General features: G+C 39.0%; 1 protein-coding gene across 1 annotated transcript; it reads right to left on the bottom strand.

Moving 5' to 3' along the window:
* Window positions 1-1270: 1270 nt before the first annotated feature.
* SYT16 (synaptotagmin 16) lies at window positions 1271-14899 on the bottom strand. Its single transcript, XM_070931613.1, has 4 exons — window positions 14825-14899; window positions 8249-8692; window positions 6702-6891; window positions 1271-1584 (listed from the first exon to the last, which is right to left on the bottom strand). The coding sequence occupies exons 1-4, from the start codon at window positions 14897-14899 to the stop codon at window positions 1271-1273; spliced, it is 1023 nt and encodes a 340-aa protein (XP_070787714.1).
* Window positions 14900-19980: the final 5081 nt, after the last annotated feature.

Genomic DNA, 19980 nt, shown 5'->3' on the forward strand with positions numbered 1-19980 from the left:
AAAGGAATAGATGGAGCCCACATCCACATGTTATTTCTTTGCTGTCATGGAACATTCAAGTAGCCAGGTTGAAATATAGTTATCTTTCTGGAAAAAACCCAAATACAGTAAATGCATTGAACACTCTGAGTTCAATGTCATTTTATGATTAAGTCGCATTAATGATAATATACACATACCTGGTATATTCTGGTATATGTGCACATGGTTCAAACTAAGCCTTTGGGAAGTCTCTTTTTATAAAGAGAAAATTTTAAGTGACTTATTTGTCAGGAATCAAAATCCATCTTATTTACTGCAGTCAGAGAATTAGGACTGAGCCAAGTACTCGTACGTGAATGATTCTGGGATGAAAAAGTGGGTTAGGCCAGAAACCATTCCACAAAACTGTCCAAATACAGTGGAACCTTGGTACTCAACTGCTTTGAAACTCATCATTTGTTTAGTACTCAATGCACAAGGTAGAACTTGTCAGTGTCGGCTGCCTCATGACTCGCTATCCTTTCCAGGTGAAGCAAAGGTTGATGAGTTAATCATGCGATAACTCCTGTCCTAGGCACATCCCTTTGCAGTGTTATCTTAACTTCTGTGGTCATTTTGTGTATTTTTGAGCTTTCCCCCTACCTCATCAGTACAGGTAAAGTGAAGTTTTTATTTTATTTAATCTAAGTGTTTATTTTTAGATTTATTTCTAAAATAATGATATACAACCCTGTCTTTTTACATATTGCCTTAAAATGTGCATTGTCTTTGGTTTGGGAATGGATTACATTTATTTACATTATTCCTTATGTGAAAAATTTGTTTGGAAGTCATCATTTTTCGTACTTATTGCAGCACCCGGAACCAATTAACAATGAGTAACAAGGAACCACTGTATACTATTTTCATGATCACTATTTCATGATCATTTTTGATCATTTTTGCAGCCTTTCCTCATAACAAAGGCACATACCCCACCCAACCAAATTTGGCTCTTTATAGCGACATGACCAAGAGCAGATCTCATTACCAGTGAAGATACTGGGATGATATTGAACACTCAATCTCAATTCTTGACGGGCGAAGGGAGAGCATAAAGTTCTAACCCAATTTGCCTACCTGTTACTTCAAGCAATTTCCTATAACTAAAAATAAAAGGGCAATAACCTAACAGAATAATTCCATTAGGAAACAGCATTAGAAGTCCAGTTATAATAGAAACCGATGATATAGTCCTTTATATGGGAAGAAGGATGCCCTGCACCTGTTGGAACTGCTGAGGTTTCCATTAAGACTCCAGGAGCATATGCCACCTACACACTTGCTGTGTTTTGGATTCCTTCATCTCCTGCCAATGACTTAACTCTTCTTCTCCACTACTGTTCTGACCCATAGAAATCCAGCCAATCATCTCTTTGCGCTTTATACTGCGGCGATTGTAAATGGAGATCATCAGGGTGACGTCTGAGAGCTGGAACAAGGCAACTTGGAAGATAAACGTCTCTTTGTAGATAGGATTTGGCTGTCCTCGTCGAACAGATGTCTTGCAACGAGACATTTCTTGACCAACAGAATTCAGAAGGCAGAGTTTCCCATAGCTATCTGCAGGCAACATTAAAGCGGTAAAAGTTTGTTTATTTATTTATTTCTACCCCGTCTTTATTATTTTCACAAATAACTCAAGGCGGCAAACACCCACCTTCCTCCTCCTATTTTTTCCACAACAAAAACCCTGTGAAGTGGGTTGGACGGATAGCGAGTGACTGGCCCAAAGTCACCCTGCTGTTTATTTAAAGAAAAATATGCCTGCTTGTTTCTCTTTCTAATACATCACATGGAGAAGCCAACAGTTTGCCTAAGGCATATCACTTTGGCGGATTGAAATCATGGCATCATACAAAAAGCAAATAAATCAAATATTAATGTTAGGAATATGCAGCAATGTTCTTACAAGCTTATCCTAGGATGTCCTTTTAAAATGCAGCCTGTAGGCTTTTCATTACCCCATATGGCTCTTTTTCTTTATGGATGGTGTTTTTTTTTTTTTTTTTTTTTTTTTTAGTATTGCATTCTGCTGAAGATAAGGCATGAAATTTCATTTCAGGTATGAACAGACAGGCACACTTTAAAATCAAAGACTTCCTGCTTCTCTTCAAAGAGTTTCATCCTCTCTTATTACTTATTGTGTGCATTTATGCCACATAGAACAAGGCCCATTTGTTTTCATCTGTACTTTAAGGCAGGGGTCTCCAACCTTGGCAACTTTAAGGCTTGTGGACTTCAACTCCCAGAAGTTGCAAAGCTGGCTGAAGAATTCTGGGAGTTGAAGTCCACAAGCCTTAAAGTTTGGAGACCTTTGCTTTAAGGTATATATGCATACATAGCTCTGTATATATATTGTGTGAGAAAGAAATGAAGCCATTTAGGAGAAAAAAGAATTTAATATATGTTCAGGATTACAATGTATGTTTATATAGTAAATTCCCAGACAAGATGTCCTAAATGCTGAAGCTGGGTCAATCACTTGTAGCCTGTTAGATATGCATGGTCACCAGTCTCTTTGGGCAACCCCTCATAGCACCAGCAAAATTCAGCGATCAATCACCCAAAAATGGTTGTACTATTTTTTTTGTTGTGCTTGGTTGGCCTAGGCAAACACATACACATATCATACAAAAGACATAAAATATTATTTTTAATCATGCTTGGCACATGTGAACCATTTTCTGGAGGCTTCTCCTGAAGGATGGTATAAAATTGCTGGAAATAAACCGCAAAAGTAGAAATACAGCAGAGAAATGTCATGCTTAGTAAAAAAGCCAGTATGGTTAAAGATTGGAAAAAACCAGATTCAAGTCCACCATCAGCCATGGACGCTCATTGCATGTCACTTATTCTCCTCTCTCAGCACAACTTTCATTTTACAAAACTGTTACTGTAGGAAAAATGGGCAAAGGGAGTGCTTTCATTTTAAGCTCTAGGAGAAAAGTTGTGATACAACAGAAATAAAATAAATACAGATGTTTCACTAGCCTCTGAATAGTAGCAGCAGGTGTGTTTCTCATGGGGAACCTTCCAGAAGCATCATAACACAAAAAGGGTTATTGCCAGTGAGCCAAAGAAAGTGAGCCTGATCTTTAAAAAGTCTTCTACTTTCCAGTAGGCAATTTTATCAAAAAGAATATACTGCTTCTTGAATGAGAAGTGAAACTTCTCCAAAGGGGAAAAAACAACAACAAGAAAGTCTGTTGCCTTTTGGAAAAAGCATCTTTGGGACCACTCTATAGAATCTATTCTGTGCAGGAGTAACTTATCCATTCAGAAAATTAAAAAAAACAGATTCTCCCTGGCTGGAAATTCCAATTTAAAGAAATATGATTGCCATGATGGGACTTGCCATGATGAACATGAAAGAATACCATGGTGGAGGTTGATCTTCCTCACTGGGAATGGGGCAGAAATCTTCAGCTGGGGCTCAGTAGAACACCCACTGCTTGCTTAGCGAACACACGAACTTTGGCCCTCATACTGCTGACTCAGTTAGCTCCTCAGAACATCACATGCTCCAGCAGAAAGCAAATAGAACAGAAGCTAAACATAGGAAATAAAACAGTTTTATATGATGCACTGAAGAAACTGAATTTGCTTTTCAGGGCTGGGCCAGTAAGTGTTGTTAAATCTACATGACTATCTCAATACTTGGGATCAGGCGTTGGTCCTTATTTTCCATGCTCTACCAGGAAACCTTGCCTGAAAACAAAATACAGCTGTCTGTCCACCACAGCTTTATTCATACTGAAATATATATTCTCTGTATTTATCAAACTGGACACATCTAGAATACATCAAGTGGCGGGCAACGAAAATCCAGCAAATCTTTTCACTATAAGATACTGTAAGTCCTAGAAAACGTAACGTAGACCAGACCCTGAGGCTTAGGATTCACCCTTGACAGCATGTGAGAACGTAACAGGTTGATCCTCTTTGTTAAGTCCTCCAATAATATTTATCCTGGTATTTGCATTTGGGCTGCCTTTCCTGTGACAACCATGGAAATTTAGGCCACTGATCTCCTAGCAAATTTGTAAGAAGAAACTGCCTTCCTCCGAGCCAACTAAGAGAACATCCTTCTCAACCAGCACAGTACAATTGCCAATTTTGAATTCCTTCTAGCCTATGGCACCCAGACAAGTAATTAAACACAAAGCTGGGCTGAGATAGGCTCTATTCCATGGCAATGCTACAACATATTCAAGAAAAGGCCATCATCTAATCCAAAAATCTACTTGGCAGGCAGGCAGGCAGGCTTTATTCTGACTTCTAAAAATGTGAACTACTGCCATTATAAGAAAAATTTAAAAAGAAAAGAGCTCAATTTGGAAGGCCAATCTCCTATGACTCAAACTAGCTTATCTTTCCATTGTTCACATCCCAGAAGATAATGGCTTTACTGTGACAAGCTACAGTACTTGCTGCAATGGAAGTTTGACTCATCTGAATCTCCTACGCTTCCAACCTTGTGATGATTTTGTCAGGTGAAGCATATTTGATAATACCTTCTGCAGTCAAAGGTTACATCTCAATTATTTTCGGTTTCTTTCAGAGGAAGTCCCAAGCCAGCATTTCAGATTTGTGTTTTTCACTGCACAAATGTGCTCTTTTGCATATTATTGTTATTATATTTGTGTAGTAGAGATAAGAAGCTGGGGATATCATCACAGGCAAGCAAGGCTCTAATTATCATATGAAATCTGAGTGGGGTTTTTGTGTGTGAAGAGTTGTGAAGCCTGGGGCTTGGTTTTGTCCCAGTCTCTTGGCAGATTTTTTTTTTCCTTAATCAGTGTCTTGTGCACTATTAGGCATGCACCTTTTTGTTGTCTGTTTATTTTTTCACAGTTAAGTCTATGTTTTTAAAAGAAAGTGTTTTCACAGTACCTTTCCGTAAGCATTCATTAGCAATGCTGGAAATAATCATTCCAATCCTATACTGTGCAGTATTGTACATTCTTTTTAGGGGAAACAAAATAATTAAAACAAAATAGAGGAAACTGAAATTATACTATGGAAAAGAAACTTGTTCCAACATTTGTTTGTATTCCTTAGCTTAGGAAAAGTGGAAGAGAAAAAAAATTGAGTAATTCAAGCAAAATGGGAAGAAAAAGAGAAACAAATGTTTAAAATCCTCATAGAGATACATTCTTGGTCTTCTCTTTCTCTTGGTCCAATCAATTTTAAAAAAACAATTCAGAAGAGACAACTGGGAGAGAGAAGAAAAATAATATGTGTTTCTGGATCCAATGTAACAGATTGTGTTTAAAGGTGCCTGGCAAGCTGAAGAAAAATTTCCAAGAAATCAAGCATTCTTTCAAAATGCTTGAGAAACTAGCGAACCAATAAATAAACCATGCCAACTTCACCATCCTTTAGCTGACCTTCTCCAACGCAGCTTTTAGTCCAAGGCCATCCTAGTCCATAGCCGGATTTCTGATGTCCTGGGCCAGTGTTTCTCAACTTCAGCAAATTCAAATGTGTGGACATCCAACTCCCAGAACTCCCAGCCAGCGGAAGTTGAAAAACACTGTCCTGGAGCCTTTAGCCCAAGAAGTCAGGTAAGAAAATTCCTACCTGGTCTAATGTAACCACCAATTCTGGTCTATTTCTGTAGCTACTAAAGCAACTCATCACTCAGAAATGCCAAAAATACTCTAAACACACAATCTGACTCTACTGAAGCATAGGCAGCTCTGAATGACCAAACTAGAAACTACAGAGTGAAATCGCATTCCTCAAAAATTCTGTACTGAAATGCCAAAAAGAGAAGACCAAATGGCAGATGTTTTTTGTGGTTTGGAGGAATATATATATATATATATATATATATATATATATATATATATATATATATATATATATATATATATATATATATATATATAAATTAAAACTCTGACCACACATTTTCTGAATAGTTTTTATCCCAGAGCTATAATTGCACTCAACAATGAACTAAAGGGCCACCATCAATGAGCTGTTGGACAGCATTACTTGGTCTGTTGTGTGGATGTTTGGGTGGTTTAGGGGTGGGGAATTGTGGTGGGTGGAGGGGTGTTTGGGAATTGTTATGTGTGTTGGGCCTGGTCTTTGGGTGTTAAGTGAATTTCGTTGTATGGGTATACTGTGTATACAGATACAATGACAATAAAATTATTATCTTTATTCATTAAATATGAAACTCAGTCAACTGAGTCAATAATAATATTGATAATAATAATTTTTATTTATTTATTTATTTATTTGTGTGTGTGTGTGTGTGTGTGTGTGTGTGTGTGTGTGTGTGTGTGTGGAAAACCAAAACGTTTATGCTTACAATAGAGAAGTTATGTCCTTCCTTCCTTCCCAAGCCTAAACTGGTCTTAAGGAGCAGAGCAAACCCAATCCTAAATATTTCAAGCTAGAGTCCAAGAAAAGAAAGGATCTGCTTCCCACAAGCAGACACATTTCTATTATTTCTAATTAAACATTTCAGAATTTTCAGACAACACCCCCCCACCCCGACCTGTTTGGATTCACAAGTGGGCCATGCACACCCCAAGGTTAGGCCTTTCTTTCAAAATGCCTCCCAGTGTTTGTAGGCCGGTGCTTTTTTCTTAGCAAAGAAGCAAGGCAATGATAGTCCAAAATTCTACAACCACGAGACCAGAGGTCATCTTTTTATGTACCTGGTGGTCTGGTAATGGCAAGGTTCCGGAAGTGGCTGCCTTTGATCATCTCAACTGATAGTCTGCCCGTTGTAGCATTGTAGGATAGTCCTACTAGCAATTCTGGAACTCCTCCATGGGACAGAGACTGGGTTGAAGAAGCACTGTCACTGTGAGAGATGGCCGAGAGACTCAGTTGGGAGCCTCCGCTCTGTGGATGAGAAGATATTTAAAAAAAAAAAAAAAGCCAACAACAACAAAAAGTATTAATTAGAAATTAAAATTCTTCAGTATTATACCTAGTTCTCCACTAAAACAGGCAGATAAAATTAAAAATATAGAAAACTCCTCGGGTTATTCTATTGCAGCTGTGATATGTGTGTCTTATAAATTTAAGAGCAGAAAAACAAAATGGCAGCATAAGCTTTCACAATTAAATACCTCCATTCACAGATGTCTTCTACCAGGTTGACTTTACTTGTTCATTTAGGTGGCAGGAGGCTTTATTACAATGGAATGCATATTTGGTACATTGTAGTAGCTGGATTCATACAGCATGGCAGACCACAAACAACTTTTTAAATCAGAAAGGCCAGGCAGATTACATTATAATGAATCAGTACTTTGTAATTGGTTCCACCTGCCATAGGAACTATGTAGTTCCCCATAGCCATCCTGTGAGTACCCAACATGTTCTCAACATTTGTAATATGCGTTCAGAGAAATGAGTTCCCTAGATTATTAATAATCATTCACTTTTTTCATTACCAATAAAGGAGAATATTTGGAGCTCATGGTTGAAATGTGGGATTCTTGGAGCTCTCTGAACTTGGTTGTTTTCTTGTAGATGTTTCATTACCCAAACTAGATATCATCATGTGTGATAGTTTGGGTAATGAAACATCTTCAAGATAACAACCAAGCTCAAAGAGCACCAAGGATCCATCACCTTTTCCATTCTCTTGTTTTGCCCATCCTGAAAATCTTCAATTGGCTTCTTGACCACACCCAGCTCCAGTATAAGTTCTTTGTCACTGTTCCATAATATTTCTTCTCCTTGCCCCACTTTCCCTCTTTGCCTTTATATACAAATATATCTTTGGTATAATCTTGATATTTCCACTTAGAAAATCCTGTTGTTTTTTTTCTTTCTGCCTTCATGCATAACTGCCTCTAAATATCTGAACCATTCCCGCTTGAAAGCTTCTCCTCAATACCCATTTTTTCTATGAAGCCTTTGCATGTACCCATGGCTTCATACCAGCTTGTATGTACGGTCAGTCTATGCATGCAATTTTACTATTGCAGGTTTTGATACCACTAGATTTTTGGATTTTAAATGTTTGAAGGGAAGTCTAAAACATCTGGGGGGGCACTAGATTTCATATCCTCAACACGATTTGTAGCATTTCTGATTCAAATTTGTGAAAATTATTTTATAGGTCAATCTTGACCATTCAGTTTATGGACAGTATGCAGTTCATGGCTGTAAATTCTCCTCTTTTATCCCAGAGAAAGGAAATGCAATAAGAACTTTAGTAATTTGTCCCCAATTTAATTCTACTTACACATAAGTTGCTCCTTGGTTCCAGAACTAATGTGGTCTTCATTTCCCCCTCTTGGTTGAGGTGGCTAAGATAAAACAACTGCTCCCCCATCATTCTCTCCTTCATCATTTTGCGCACAGAATAGAGACGGAACCGGAGAGCGTAGCTGCTCAGCATTTCAGGTGCTAATTTAGTGAAGGTCACTTTGTCCTTGAACAATGGATTGGGCCCTTTCTGGACACTTGTCTTCCCTCGCTGTTTCTTGCTGGGCATCAGGACTGTGTGTACCTGCCAGGTACTTGCTCCACTGCGGTCCTTATCTGGGATATCTTTAGCTTCGACAATAGTCACCACCAATTTCTGGCTCGATGGTTTGTAATCAAAGATGACATCTAAGTCACCACATCTTGAAATTGGCTCATAGGCACTAGTATGAGCTGGAAGAACACTTGCTTCTTCATGTTCCTTTAACAGGAAAAAATACAAAATTGGAATTGAAAGCCCCGTTATTTACTAACAGATAGCAATTAAATAATAATTGCAGATCAATGATTCTGGGTACTGTCTAATTGCCAACAAGAAATGGGAAAAAAAATTATGTTGAGTTGGAAGAAGACAGAAGTCAAGAGGACATTTCTGCCTTTTTGGGTAGTGGAGAAAATAGAGAAAAAGAGGCAAGGTCTAGGACTTCAAAAGGAATGGACAGGGGAACATAGCATGGCTTGGAAATCAGTGAAGAATGAGTAAGAGTCAGGAGCTTAAGGGAAATATGGTTGGATGATTATTGGTGAAAGACAGGAGGCCAAACAGAATGGAGAGGGGGGATCCATACAGAGGAGTTACATACAAAGGATTGAATACGAAAGAGAAGTTCAGACCCAAGAAGAAAACCCTCCATTACTGAAAAGAGAAGTATGAAAGAGAAGTAAGAATTACGTTTGACAAAAAGATTTTGGGACAAATTCTTGAATGCTATCTATTATCTGTACAAAAAGAAATGCATTACTGGTTCTTGTTCTGCAAAGACCTATTCCCTATCATAAAAAGCAGACTATTCCACTTATGTCTTCATCCCTTGTGAAGGCATAAACATATGTTTTTTAGTCTTTTCTAGGCACTAAATCTAAGCCTTTTCATGCCTACAAATGACAACAAACCACACAAAATATTTTCTTTCCTACTATTTTTCAGTGCGTTTCTCCAGACTGATTCATCTACCTTTCGTCTAATCCTTTTTCTTCTTCTTTTTTTTTAAATATCAAATTTACTTTTGATAAAAGAAAAGCCCGTGAAGAGGGAGAGTCAGGTGCTTAGTTTCCAGGGTGTGTGTTTTCTGTTCAAAGGTGCTTTTTAATCTCAGATTAAAACGGGTTGCCATAGAGACCTTTCCTTTCTATTTAAACATGAACATGCTGTGAAAGAACAGGATATTCAGGGAGCAGAGGAGGTCTTCAGAAGGAATTTAAGGATTTACTCCTACAGCTGTATTTCAGAAACCTTCTAGCGCACAGATGCAGAAGATTTTATATATTACTCTTTTGCTGCTGGTCACTATTTCTCCTTTCAATTGCCCTGATTATATTTTTATTTGGAAAATGGCACGGAAGTGCCAGAAAGAATAATAACAATGATGTCGATGATGACCATGACAACTACTTGTTAATCACCTCATCGGAGACAGGTCACCCACCATTCCTTGTATTCTGCCTGGTGCTCAGTATTCTGTCAGTTCTGTAATAAGAAACATAAAGTTTCTTACATCCTTTGTCACTATCCTGCAAAGTGGGCTGGCTGTGTTCAGCTAGAAATGCATTCCACTCCTCTGCTCGCAACAGAATACCTTATGCCACCAGACTTGAAATTTTGGGCTTAGACAATTTAGAACTTCGCCGTCTTCGGTCCAATCTAAGCGTAGTACATAAAATTATCTGCTACGATGTCCTACCTGTCAATGATACTTCAGCTTCAACCACAACAATACATGGGCAAACAATAGATACAAACGTATGGTAAACCATGCCAAACTTGATTGCAGAAAATACGTCTTCGGTAACAGAGTGCTCAATGCCTGGAATGCACTACCTGACTCTGTGGTTTCTTCCCTAAACCGCTAAAACTTTAACCTTAGACTGTCTACTATCGATCTCACCCCAAATGTCACATGCAACAGCTTGCCTCCCGGAATTGTGGTGGACCTCACTCGAAATGTCACATGCAACAGCTTGCCTCCAGGAGTTGTGGTGGCTCCATCACTGGAAAAATAGACTGGACAACCATTTGACAGGGATGGTATAAGGTCTCCTGTCTTGAGCAGGGCGTTGGACTAGAAGACCCACCAGGTCCCTTCCAGCCCTATGATACTATGTTCTATGGTACACAAGACTGATTTCACTAAAAGATGAATTAAATCCTGGCTTGAACACTCGAAGAGTCCAGTCAATTGATTCACTGTTGCTTTCTTAGATAATTGCAATCATTCTTCTTGAATGGCATCCAGGCATTTGTTTGAACTACTTCATGGATCTTGGTTCCCACTGCAGTAGCTATCCTGGATATGCAGACTAATCTTGCATTTTGCTGGTTAAACAATGGGCTGACAAACACACACAGAATTGGTCATGTCTGCTTGTAAGACCATAATTAACTATAGGTGAATAACTAAGCCACTTATCTGGATGTGGAAAGAGTTGGAACCTTTAAAACGATACCTGGATAATTTATAATGAGAAACATTTCTGCCTGTGCTTGGCACAGAATGCAACAAGGTATATAATATACAGTGTTCATTCAGTTGATGTTTATTATCGTCATAGGTCAGCACTGGGTTTAGTATGTAAATCAGAGGGCACCTAAGGCCTCCAGAACAAGATGCCATCTTGTTCAATGCCAGCCTTTAAACACAATCAACTACTCTGTCTTTCAAGCAAGAGGTACTGGAATAGAGAATGGTGTTTTAAGTTTGTCCTCCTCTCTCTATTGGATTCGGAGTCATTTTAGAAATATTTGCACTTCAACACAATAGATGCAAAGATAAATTTATATATATATATATATATATATATATATCTCCGGAGACTCAGGGCAGCTTACAATGTGCTAAGCAATATTGATTGGAAACATGAGGAAAAGGCCTTCATTCTGCAGTGGACAGACAATAGAAATGATGATGCTGATGCTGATGCTGATGATGAAATGAGGAGGAGGAGGAGAGGGAGGAGGAGGAGGAGAGGGAGGAGGAGGAGGAGGAGGAGGAGGAGGAGGAGGAGGAGGAGGAGGAGGAGGAGGAGGAGGAGGAGAAGGAGAAGGAGAAGGAGAAGGAGAAGGAGAAGGAGAAGGAGAAGGAGAAGAAGAAGAAGAAGAAGAAGAAGAAGAAGAAGAAGAAGAAGAAGAAGAAGAAGAAGAAGAAGAAGAAGAAGAAGAAGAAGAAGAAGAAGAAGAAGAAGAATTCCAAAATAATTCCCAAATGCTGAAGAGTTCCAAAAACAATACTCTTTCTTCAGAGGAGAAAGATGGAATAAAAATTAGATTTTGCTGAATGAGGTCTTTTAAAAAGACACTACTCATCCCAGAAAGGATTTTATAAAAATATGTGAAATGAAAGAAAGAAGCAGAGGTGGAAGTGGGTGGGTAGGATGGGGTGAGGTGAGGTGGGAAGACAACTTCTGCTGGACAAAACAGGCAATTATGGAAATGGCTCTAACATGTTGTTTATAACTTACATTGCCAACGTGAGATTTCTATTTCTGAATAGGTGAAAGTCTGAATAGAGTTCAGAGATGATGGAATCTTTTCAGAAAATTAGAAAATGAGATTCGGCCTTTTAGGCCTGCTACACAATGTAGCTGGAGGGGAAGCACCAGCACAGACAGACTGAAATGAGCAGAATGCAGGTTTTTGAAGCAACTTTCCTACTTCGTACAGCCCAGTTCAGACATAATGGTTCCAGTGCAACATACACTGGAAAGAGCACAGGAGATGAGGTTTAGTACTGCCTACTCCCATTCTTTCTTCTTCTTGTAACTCTCCTGTGAGAAGGAGAATATACCAGCTTGTAAAATCATAATGTGTGTTGTCCAAATGAGGAAACTGGCTGCTCAAAAATCAAGATTACAATTTAGCACTTTTAAAATATTGTTTACTTCATTTTGTTTGCCAGAGTTATAAACTGCCTTTCCTCCAGGAGTACAAAGTAAAGTCCCCTTCTTCATTTCTTTCCCCATAACAACCTGGTGAGGTGGGTTGGGCTGAGATAGACAGAGTGGCTGAAAATTGTTCAATGAGTTTCCATGACCGACACTGGATTTCAACCTGAGTCTTTCCAATTTCTATCCCAATATGTACAAAGAGAGGACACACATGGTATTATAAGGGATAATTAATTAATATGTAGTGACTTACTCAGAAAACTTTGCTTTGAGGATTTTTTTAAAATGTCAGTGCTGCCATCTTGCTCTGCCTCATCTCCGCTTCACTGAGGGAGGGAGGAGTCAACATATGGGGAGGGAATAAGCAGAAATTGAAACTACACTGAATGCCTGGAAGAAACATTGGCCGGATGATCCCAAGGCCACAAGCATGGGGATGGAATATGAGCATCACTGAGCCCACCAAGAATCAGGACCTAAACATTTTATTTGAATCCCACTGGGCACAAACAGATAACAGAGGAGGGGGAAAGGGGAAAGTAAGTAGGCAGATTTTGCAAAGAAACCTCGGATCTGGCCTTTACCTGGCTTTTAAACGCTTGTCTAATGAGGCAGCCAAAGGCTCTTCTATTGACTGAGTTGGGACAGGCCCAACACCAAAATCTTACTATTCTTAACAGAAGGACATGTACATTCATGGAGTGGGATGGGAGAAACTTTGTCATCTTAATTCCACAATCAATGAAGATTATCAGAAGACACAGAAATGAAGAGGAGGGATAAGATTGAGGAAGAAGAGGAGCAGCAGGAGGTATCTTTGTATGAATCATATGGGAGGGGCTCATAATGAATGACTAAAGTCTCCTTCCTTTCAGCTCAGCCCTTGAGATAAAAGCTCAGGTGTTACTTTCTCTAAAAATAGGCAGCAGATGTAGATGAAGAACTCAATGAGGACCAAGTGATCAATTCCTTGAAGGTCAGAAGGAATGATAAAGAGGAGCTAATAAAAGAAAAAAAAAGTGTGTAAAGCCTTTTTGTAAATCAACAGACTGATTATGGAAGTGCCATTCAGAGTGGAGAGACATACAAACCACTTGAGGTGACTAACCAATCAGCTGTCTGATGAGTAATTCAAGGTCCTAGAAAACTAGATCTAAAAACAAAAGCATCAGAGATCGTGCAACTATAAGATCAGGATGAAGTGGCTGCAAAGCATACAGAGATCCAGATTTGCTATGTTCCATGCTCCAAACATAGGAAGGGGCTTATTAGTCACAACCTTGGCTCAAGTTCTTTACATGAGTTGTCATAAACAATGGGTTTGTCACTGTCATATAAAAAGAGTTGTGTCAAAACACTATAAGGCAGGGTAAGAATATACTGTAGTGCCTAGCAAGAAACAAACTGGAGAACAAGTACCTACTTGAACAACTCAGGCAGAATGGCTACCCACAAGCATTTACAACAAGATGTCTGTGCAATATGCAGGGGAGAGAAAGAAAGTACAAGATATGGCACTCCCTGCCCTACATTAAAAAATATTTTAGAGGCAGTAGAAAGCAACTTCCAAGATCTGCAAGTGGGCATCCCCCAGCACCCAGAGGCTACCATACAAAGACAAATCATGCACTTCAAAGATTGTTTGGAGGTGGGAGAAACTTCAAAGTAATTTAGCAGATTCCCTGCATGGATTGCCCCTGTGACTATGTAGGACACAACTCTCAGTGCCCCTGATAGGAATTACAACAACATCCTGATCTCTTAAAATTCTAGCAAGCAAACTTGCTCTGTTAGCAATAAATGGAGTGGAAACCACAGAAGGACAGAGAGATGGATTTTCGAAACTAAGAGGAGACACTCTAAAATAAAATCTTAGTTTTCCATTTTAATTTACAATTTGTACAGTGGGAATAATATCAGTCACTCTTGTAGGGTCATTGTGGAGCCAGGTTTCATATTTCATGTACACAGTCCAAGGGATTGCAACTTGTCATGATCTTTAACAACTCCTGCTAGAGGTATGTAGCATAGTCCTTGGAACTACAGTTTGCAATAATGCCTAGAGACAGGGATATGACAGTTGCTTTAAGTTATCTGTGCAGACATACTCAAGTAGAGAAGTTACTCATCTATCTGAGCACCAATTATTGCCTTTCTGACTTCGCAACTGAACTACAAACCATGTGTTTAGATGATGAGATGATCATACAAATCCAAGAGCTTTGAAATACGAACTTTTTATATTTGCCACTTTACCATGGACATGATCGTATGAAAACCATCCTACTAAATGGGTTCAGAGAATATCCACAGTCCAAAAGATGGTGAAAACACAAATACCCAAACTTTGTGATTCACCATGTAGTCTTAACATAGTACATGCAAAAGCAACCATTGCTAACAAGACTTCAGAGAATTACGCACACTTTTATATAAAAATACCTTTTCTTACCTCTGGACTCCAAGCCGATGAGCTGTCAGTTTCATCATTCCCTTCAAATCCTTGGTTGCTGAAAGCTGTTTCCATTTCCAAACTCCCTTCGGTTTCTTGTCGGCTAAGGCTGAGTGTGGCACTAACATCCACCTCAGAGTCTTTTGGCTGCTCAGAGCCCCTGCTCTCCACCACTCTCGAACTGATGGATAGAAGGTCATCTTCATGAGAAGACAGGTTGTCCTGGTAACTCAGGTGGCTGAACCCATCTAAATCTAATTCATTCCAAACAAAAGAAATATTTAGATAGATATACATACTCCAATTCAGGACCTTGAAATTATACTACATAGATTCTGAGTTACTAGCATGAAATAAAACTATTCCAGTTCAAAAAAGATTCTGAGGAGTCCAGATTTAGTTATAAATGACAAGACACTATTATCAAAGGTATGACCATAGTTAGTCCCACACTTAAGAAGTTTGTTTCATGTATACACTCCAATGATTCATTCCCTATGCTGAACATCATAAAAACCTATTTTCTATATCAAAGGTAGGCATTTTTTTTTCAAGCTGAGAACTTGATTTGATCTTTTATAGGTTTAGCCAGCATGAAGGCCCAATCAACAGAAGTAGAACTAAAACACATGTATTAAAATAAATGACAGAATAGATACCTGCAGATTTAAATTTAATTTTACAGATAATTTATTTGCAGGTGTTATAGCTTTCTCCAATCCAAAGGCTCTGGGCAGGTTACAACACTAAGAATACAAAACAATGAAATATAAACTATTTTTTTCCAGATTGGATACCACTAGTAACAGATTACAATTGAAGGCTTGGTGGAACTGAACCATCTTAAATAACTTTTATAATGAAAGCTTTATGAAACTTTGACAGTAAACTGTTCCAAAATAAGGCAGACATAGTAATAAAATGCTTTTGACATGATCTTTCTCCAAATAATTAATAATTGTAAGTGAGTGATTATGTGCCACCAAATCAGAGTTTACTCTTAGCAACCTCATAGACAGATATTCTGCACGATAATTTGTTCCCAATATGGCTTTTTAGGTCTTTCAACTGTGCACCCATTGCCACTGTAATCAAACTAATGTTTAAGAAGTTTAATTAACTGTATTAGTGTAATGATTTCCCCCTTCTTTTATTAAAAATTACAATGGAAGAACAGTTTAAAGGACTTCTGGAGCACCACAGTCAAGGCCCTTTGGGAGGCTAAGAATGATCCCTTCTAAACTGCAACCCCTATATCCAGTAGAGCAGGGGTCTCCAAACTTGGCAACTTTAAGGCTTGTGGACTTCAATGGCTGGCTGGGGAATTCTGGGAGTTGAAGTCCACACATCTTAAAGTTGCCAAATTTGGAGACCCCTGCAGTAGAGAAATAAAGGAAGCAAAATTGGCAGAATCAGGAATAATAGAAATTGTTTCATAAAATTCAGACATGCTGCTGAGATTTCTGAACATTTATAGAGCATTTCTCCCTCATTCAAGTCTTTCTGAAGTCACCACTGCTTATCCTTTGATTTCATTAACTGAAAACCAACTCCAACCAATTCTCAGGTAAGCAAACAGATTGGCATCTGGCATACAATTCCCTATGTGTTTGTCCCGAATCAGTCTGTTTGGAGGGCCATGGGATTTCCTTCCTACAAGAATGTTATAGGAAGTTTTTCATTCCACTATGAAGGCTTCGGGCACCACTGATGTTGAACAGAACATGGTGTACATCACAGATTGTAGCTCTAACATAAGCAGTACATGTTTGATATACACTTGGCACACACCAGAGCAGTAGGCTGGAAGACAGGTTTTAAAATTTAAAATAAATAAATAAAATGCCATAAGCTTTCAGAATAGAAGTGCTTCTCTAGTGAGAAATTATTTTACACACTTCCCACACACAGCCTCCCCCAGCACACATATTCAGTGCTTTGCAAATCTGGCTTGCAGCCAGAGTATCAGTTAAGCGTTAAAATCTATTTGAAGGTTAAGAAATGTAATTCAAGGGAATCTACTGACTGCCTAAGGCTGTAATCCTATGCCTGCTCTTGGGCGCCAAGCCTTACTGAAACAAATGGGGTCTATTTCAGAATACAAATAATTCAGTTTCTTCTGAAAATGCTACTGTGGAGTTCACTTAAAAGTTTATTGTAGGATTCCTCATAAAGACTTTCCAAAAGTTGAACCAGTCGGTGAGACATATTCCAAAGTGCATGGAACACCAACTCCAGGTTTTTTCCAACTTGGCATTCTCTCTCTGGAGGGTGCTAATTGGAGAAGTCTGATCTAAACCAATATTTGTCAGCTTCAGCAACCTCAACCTCAGCATGCTGGTTGGGCAATTCTGGGAGCTGAAGTCTACCCATCTTAAAGTTGTTGCTGTTGAGAAAGACTGATCATTTAGACCAAGCAACCTGGTTAAAAACCACCTTGACTCATTTTCTGAAGCTATATCTCAGGGCCTATGCTACTCACAGAGTTGTCATCAGCAAAGACATCTTGATAAATACAGATAGTCCTCAACTTCTGATCACAATTGAGTCCAAATTTTCTGTTGCTAAACAAGACAGTTGTTAAGTGGGTTTTGCCTCCATTTTATGACCTTTCTTGCCACAGTTGTTAAGTTAGTAACATAGTTGTTAAATGAGTCTGGCTTCCCTCTTAACTTTGCTTGTCAGAAGGCCACAAAAGTTGATCACATGACCCCAGGACACTGCAACCCTCATAAATACATGCCAGTGTCTGAATTTTGCTCATGTTACCACAGGGAATGCTGCAAAGGTTGTTAAGGGTGAAAAATGGTCATAAGTCACTTTTTTCAGTGTGGTCGTAACTTTGAATGGCCACTAAACAAATGGTTGTGAGTTGAGGACTACCTGTAAGTTTGTCTTATCATAAAATGGTATTAATTGTGCTTTCTTAAGGAAACAGAGTGATGGCTACAGCAATCATTATTACAGTTTACCCAAGTCAAATGTTCATTATATTAACCTATTAAGGTGTTAGATGTAGAAGTTATGGGAGAAGTTAAGAAGCTTGTGAGTGCACACCTGTTTCCCAAGTACTCCTAAAAATATTTTATCCTTTTTTTTTTTTTGCCCATTTCATTTTTGAAGTGATGTGTTGATTTTAGATTAACATTATAAACTTTTGATTCTATGGTTTTTGTCATGTTTTTGTCATCTTTACTGTTAAGTTTTGACTTAACAGTAAGAGAGAGGCTTAAGAGAGGCTTAGCAGAAGCAGTGCTAGTATGAGAAGATGACAATAGGCCTCCAACCCTGGAGCAAATTCTAGACATGTTGTTGACCACTTGTATATCCCTTGACTGAGCCAAACTGGATGCATTTTTTGTTTATCTCTGCAAGTTCCATTCATGGTTTGTTTGTTTTTTTGTGAAAGAGTTATAAAATACCTTCACTTTCAGAGGCCTCAGTACTGTATTCTTCATGATTTGACAACAAGCTGTTAAATTTTGGCCTGTGCTCCAAACCTGCTTGGATTCCTTTTTCAGAAACTCCTGATCGAAAGCTCTGCGAACGAGAAACTGAGATCTCAAACTGTTTAATCACCTCTTCATCACTGTCTGAGGATGTTGTTAGATCTTCATCATCCCCATAACTGTTCACTGAGAGAAAAAGAGACACACAGAAGATTTTGACAGCCCAGGAGGCAGAATCATCTTACACGCTCAGAAAGACAAAACAAGGCAGGAGCCACGGGATACAGGATCTCCAATGAGCTATTGGTGTTTTACTAAGAGGTGTGCCAGCTTTCTGCTAGTGATCTTCATAACAACAATGAACGTTTGTTTTTCTTTTTTTACTCCTCTCCCTAGTCGTCATTCCATTTTTGTCTTTCCCTTAAGACAGGAGTGTCAAACTCAAGGTCCGGGGCCCAGATCACAGGGTACTTAGATCTGGCCGCCCTGGAAACAGTGAAGGACCGGCCTGTGGTGCTTCTGCCAGTGAAAATGGGCTCCCGAACTCCGTTTTCGGCTGCCACAGCCTCCTGCAACTCTCTTCCAGTGAAAACGGAGCTTGGGCAGCCCTCCCGAGTCCTGTTTTCACTGGAAGAGGGTTGCAGGCGGCCGTGGCAGCCAAAAACAGAATTGGAAGCCCATTTTCACTGGAAGAGCACTTGGGCCACCACAGGCGCCAACAGAAGTGACATTGAACTGGCCATGCCCACCCTGGCCATACCCACCTCAGTCCCCCAAGGTCAAATACAACCCTGATGTGGCCCTCAATGAAATCGAGTTTGACACCCCTGCTTTAAGAGGATGTTTAATATTTTTTGTTTCATTTGTTTTACTTGAAGTAGTTGATTTTCTAATATCTCAATAATAAACTTTCAAGGTTTTCTACCAATCAACTTTATCCTGAATGAAGATGTCAAATGCTACAGCAAACAAAGAGGAAGCATTCACATTATAGCCCTCAAACGAGCAATGGGATTAACTCTGCAGCTGAAAAGGCAAACCTAGTAACTGTAAATCAGACACTGCTCAACCTTGCTCCCCATATCCTCCACGATGTTCATATGAGCCGTACATGATGAGTAAATATTTAAAATGCTATTTGGCTTAGACATTTATTTATGCATCACCGTTATTAATATTTTTAAACCTAGTTTACAAAGTGCTGTAGGAATGGGAAAAGAAATATTTATTGGAGATCAATGATTATCATCTGAACTTAATTACAAATAAAAAAGCCTCTCCAACTATTCCAATCTCCATTCTACCCTGAAGGATAAGGTATACTCATGTCATAAATGAACCTGGATAGCATTTCAAGATCAGCTGCAATACTCCATATCAATTATTTCTCTCTGCTATCAATGTATTGGATACAGACAATTCCTGCATAGAAAGTGCCATTAAAAGTCCCACTGTCAGGGTTCCTACGGATGCCCTAATTAAACCATGAGCCTCGAGCCAAGCATCAAAAGAAATCCAGTTACTGTATTTTTCGGAGTATAAGACGCACCTTCTTCCCCCCTAAAAGGGGGTGAAAATTTAGGTGCGTCTTATATACCGAATGTAGCCCCGCCCAGACACTGGCCCCCACTCTTTGGCCTCTGCCTCACAGCAGTTACCTCCTTGCAAGCAAACAGCAAGAAAAAACAGCTCCTTTCAGCTTCAGCA

The sequence above is a fragment of the Pituophis catenifer genome, unplaced genomic scaffold (genome assembly GCF_029215685.1).
Source record: "Pituophis catenifer annectens isolate HBS135680 unplaced genomic scaffold, rPitCat1.0.hap2 SCAF_1, whole genome shotgun sequence".
In the NCBI taxonomy this organism is placed as follows: domain Eukaryota; kingdom Metazoa; phylum Chordata; class Lepidosauria; order Squamata; family Colubridae; genus Pituophis; species Pituophis catenifer.

Bases quoted from the DNA above. Each gene is read 5' to 3' on its own strand.
- SYT16 (XM_070931613.1), bottom strand. From the start codon at position 14,899: ATGGAAACAGCTTTCAGCAACCAAGGATTTGAAGGGAATGATGAAACT. The intron at 8,693-14,824 runs GTAAGAAAAGGT...TTCCTGTTAAAG, and splicing joins CATCGGCTTGGAGTCCAGAG to GAACATGAAGAAGCAAGTGT. The intron at 6,892-8,248 runs GTAAGTAGAATT...TCTCATCCACAG, and splicing joins AACCAAGGAGCAACTTATGT to AGCGGAGGCTCCCAACTGAG.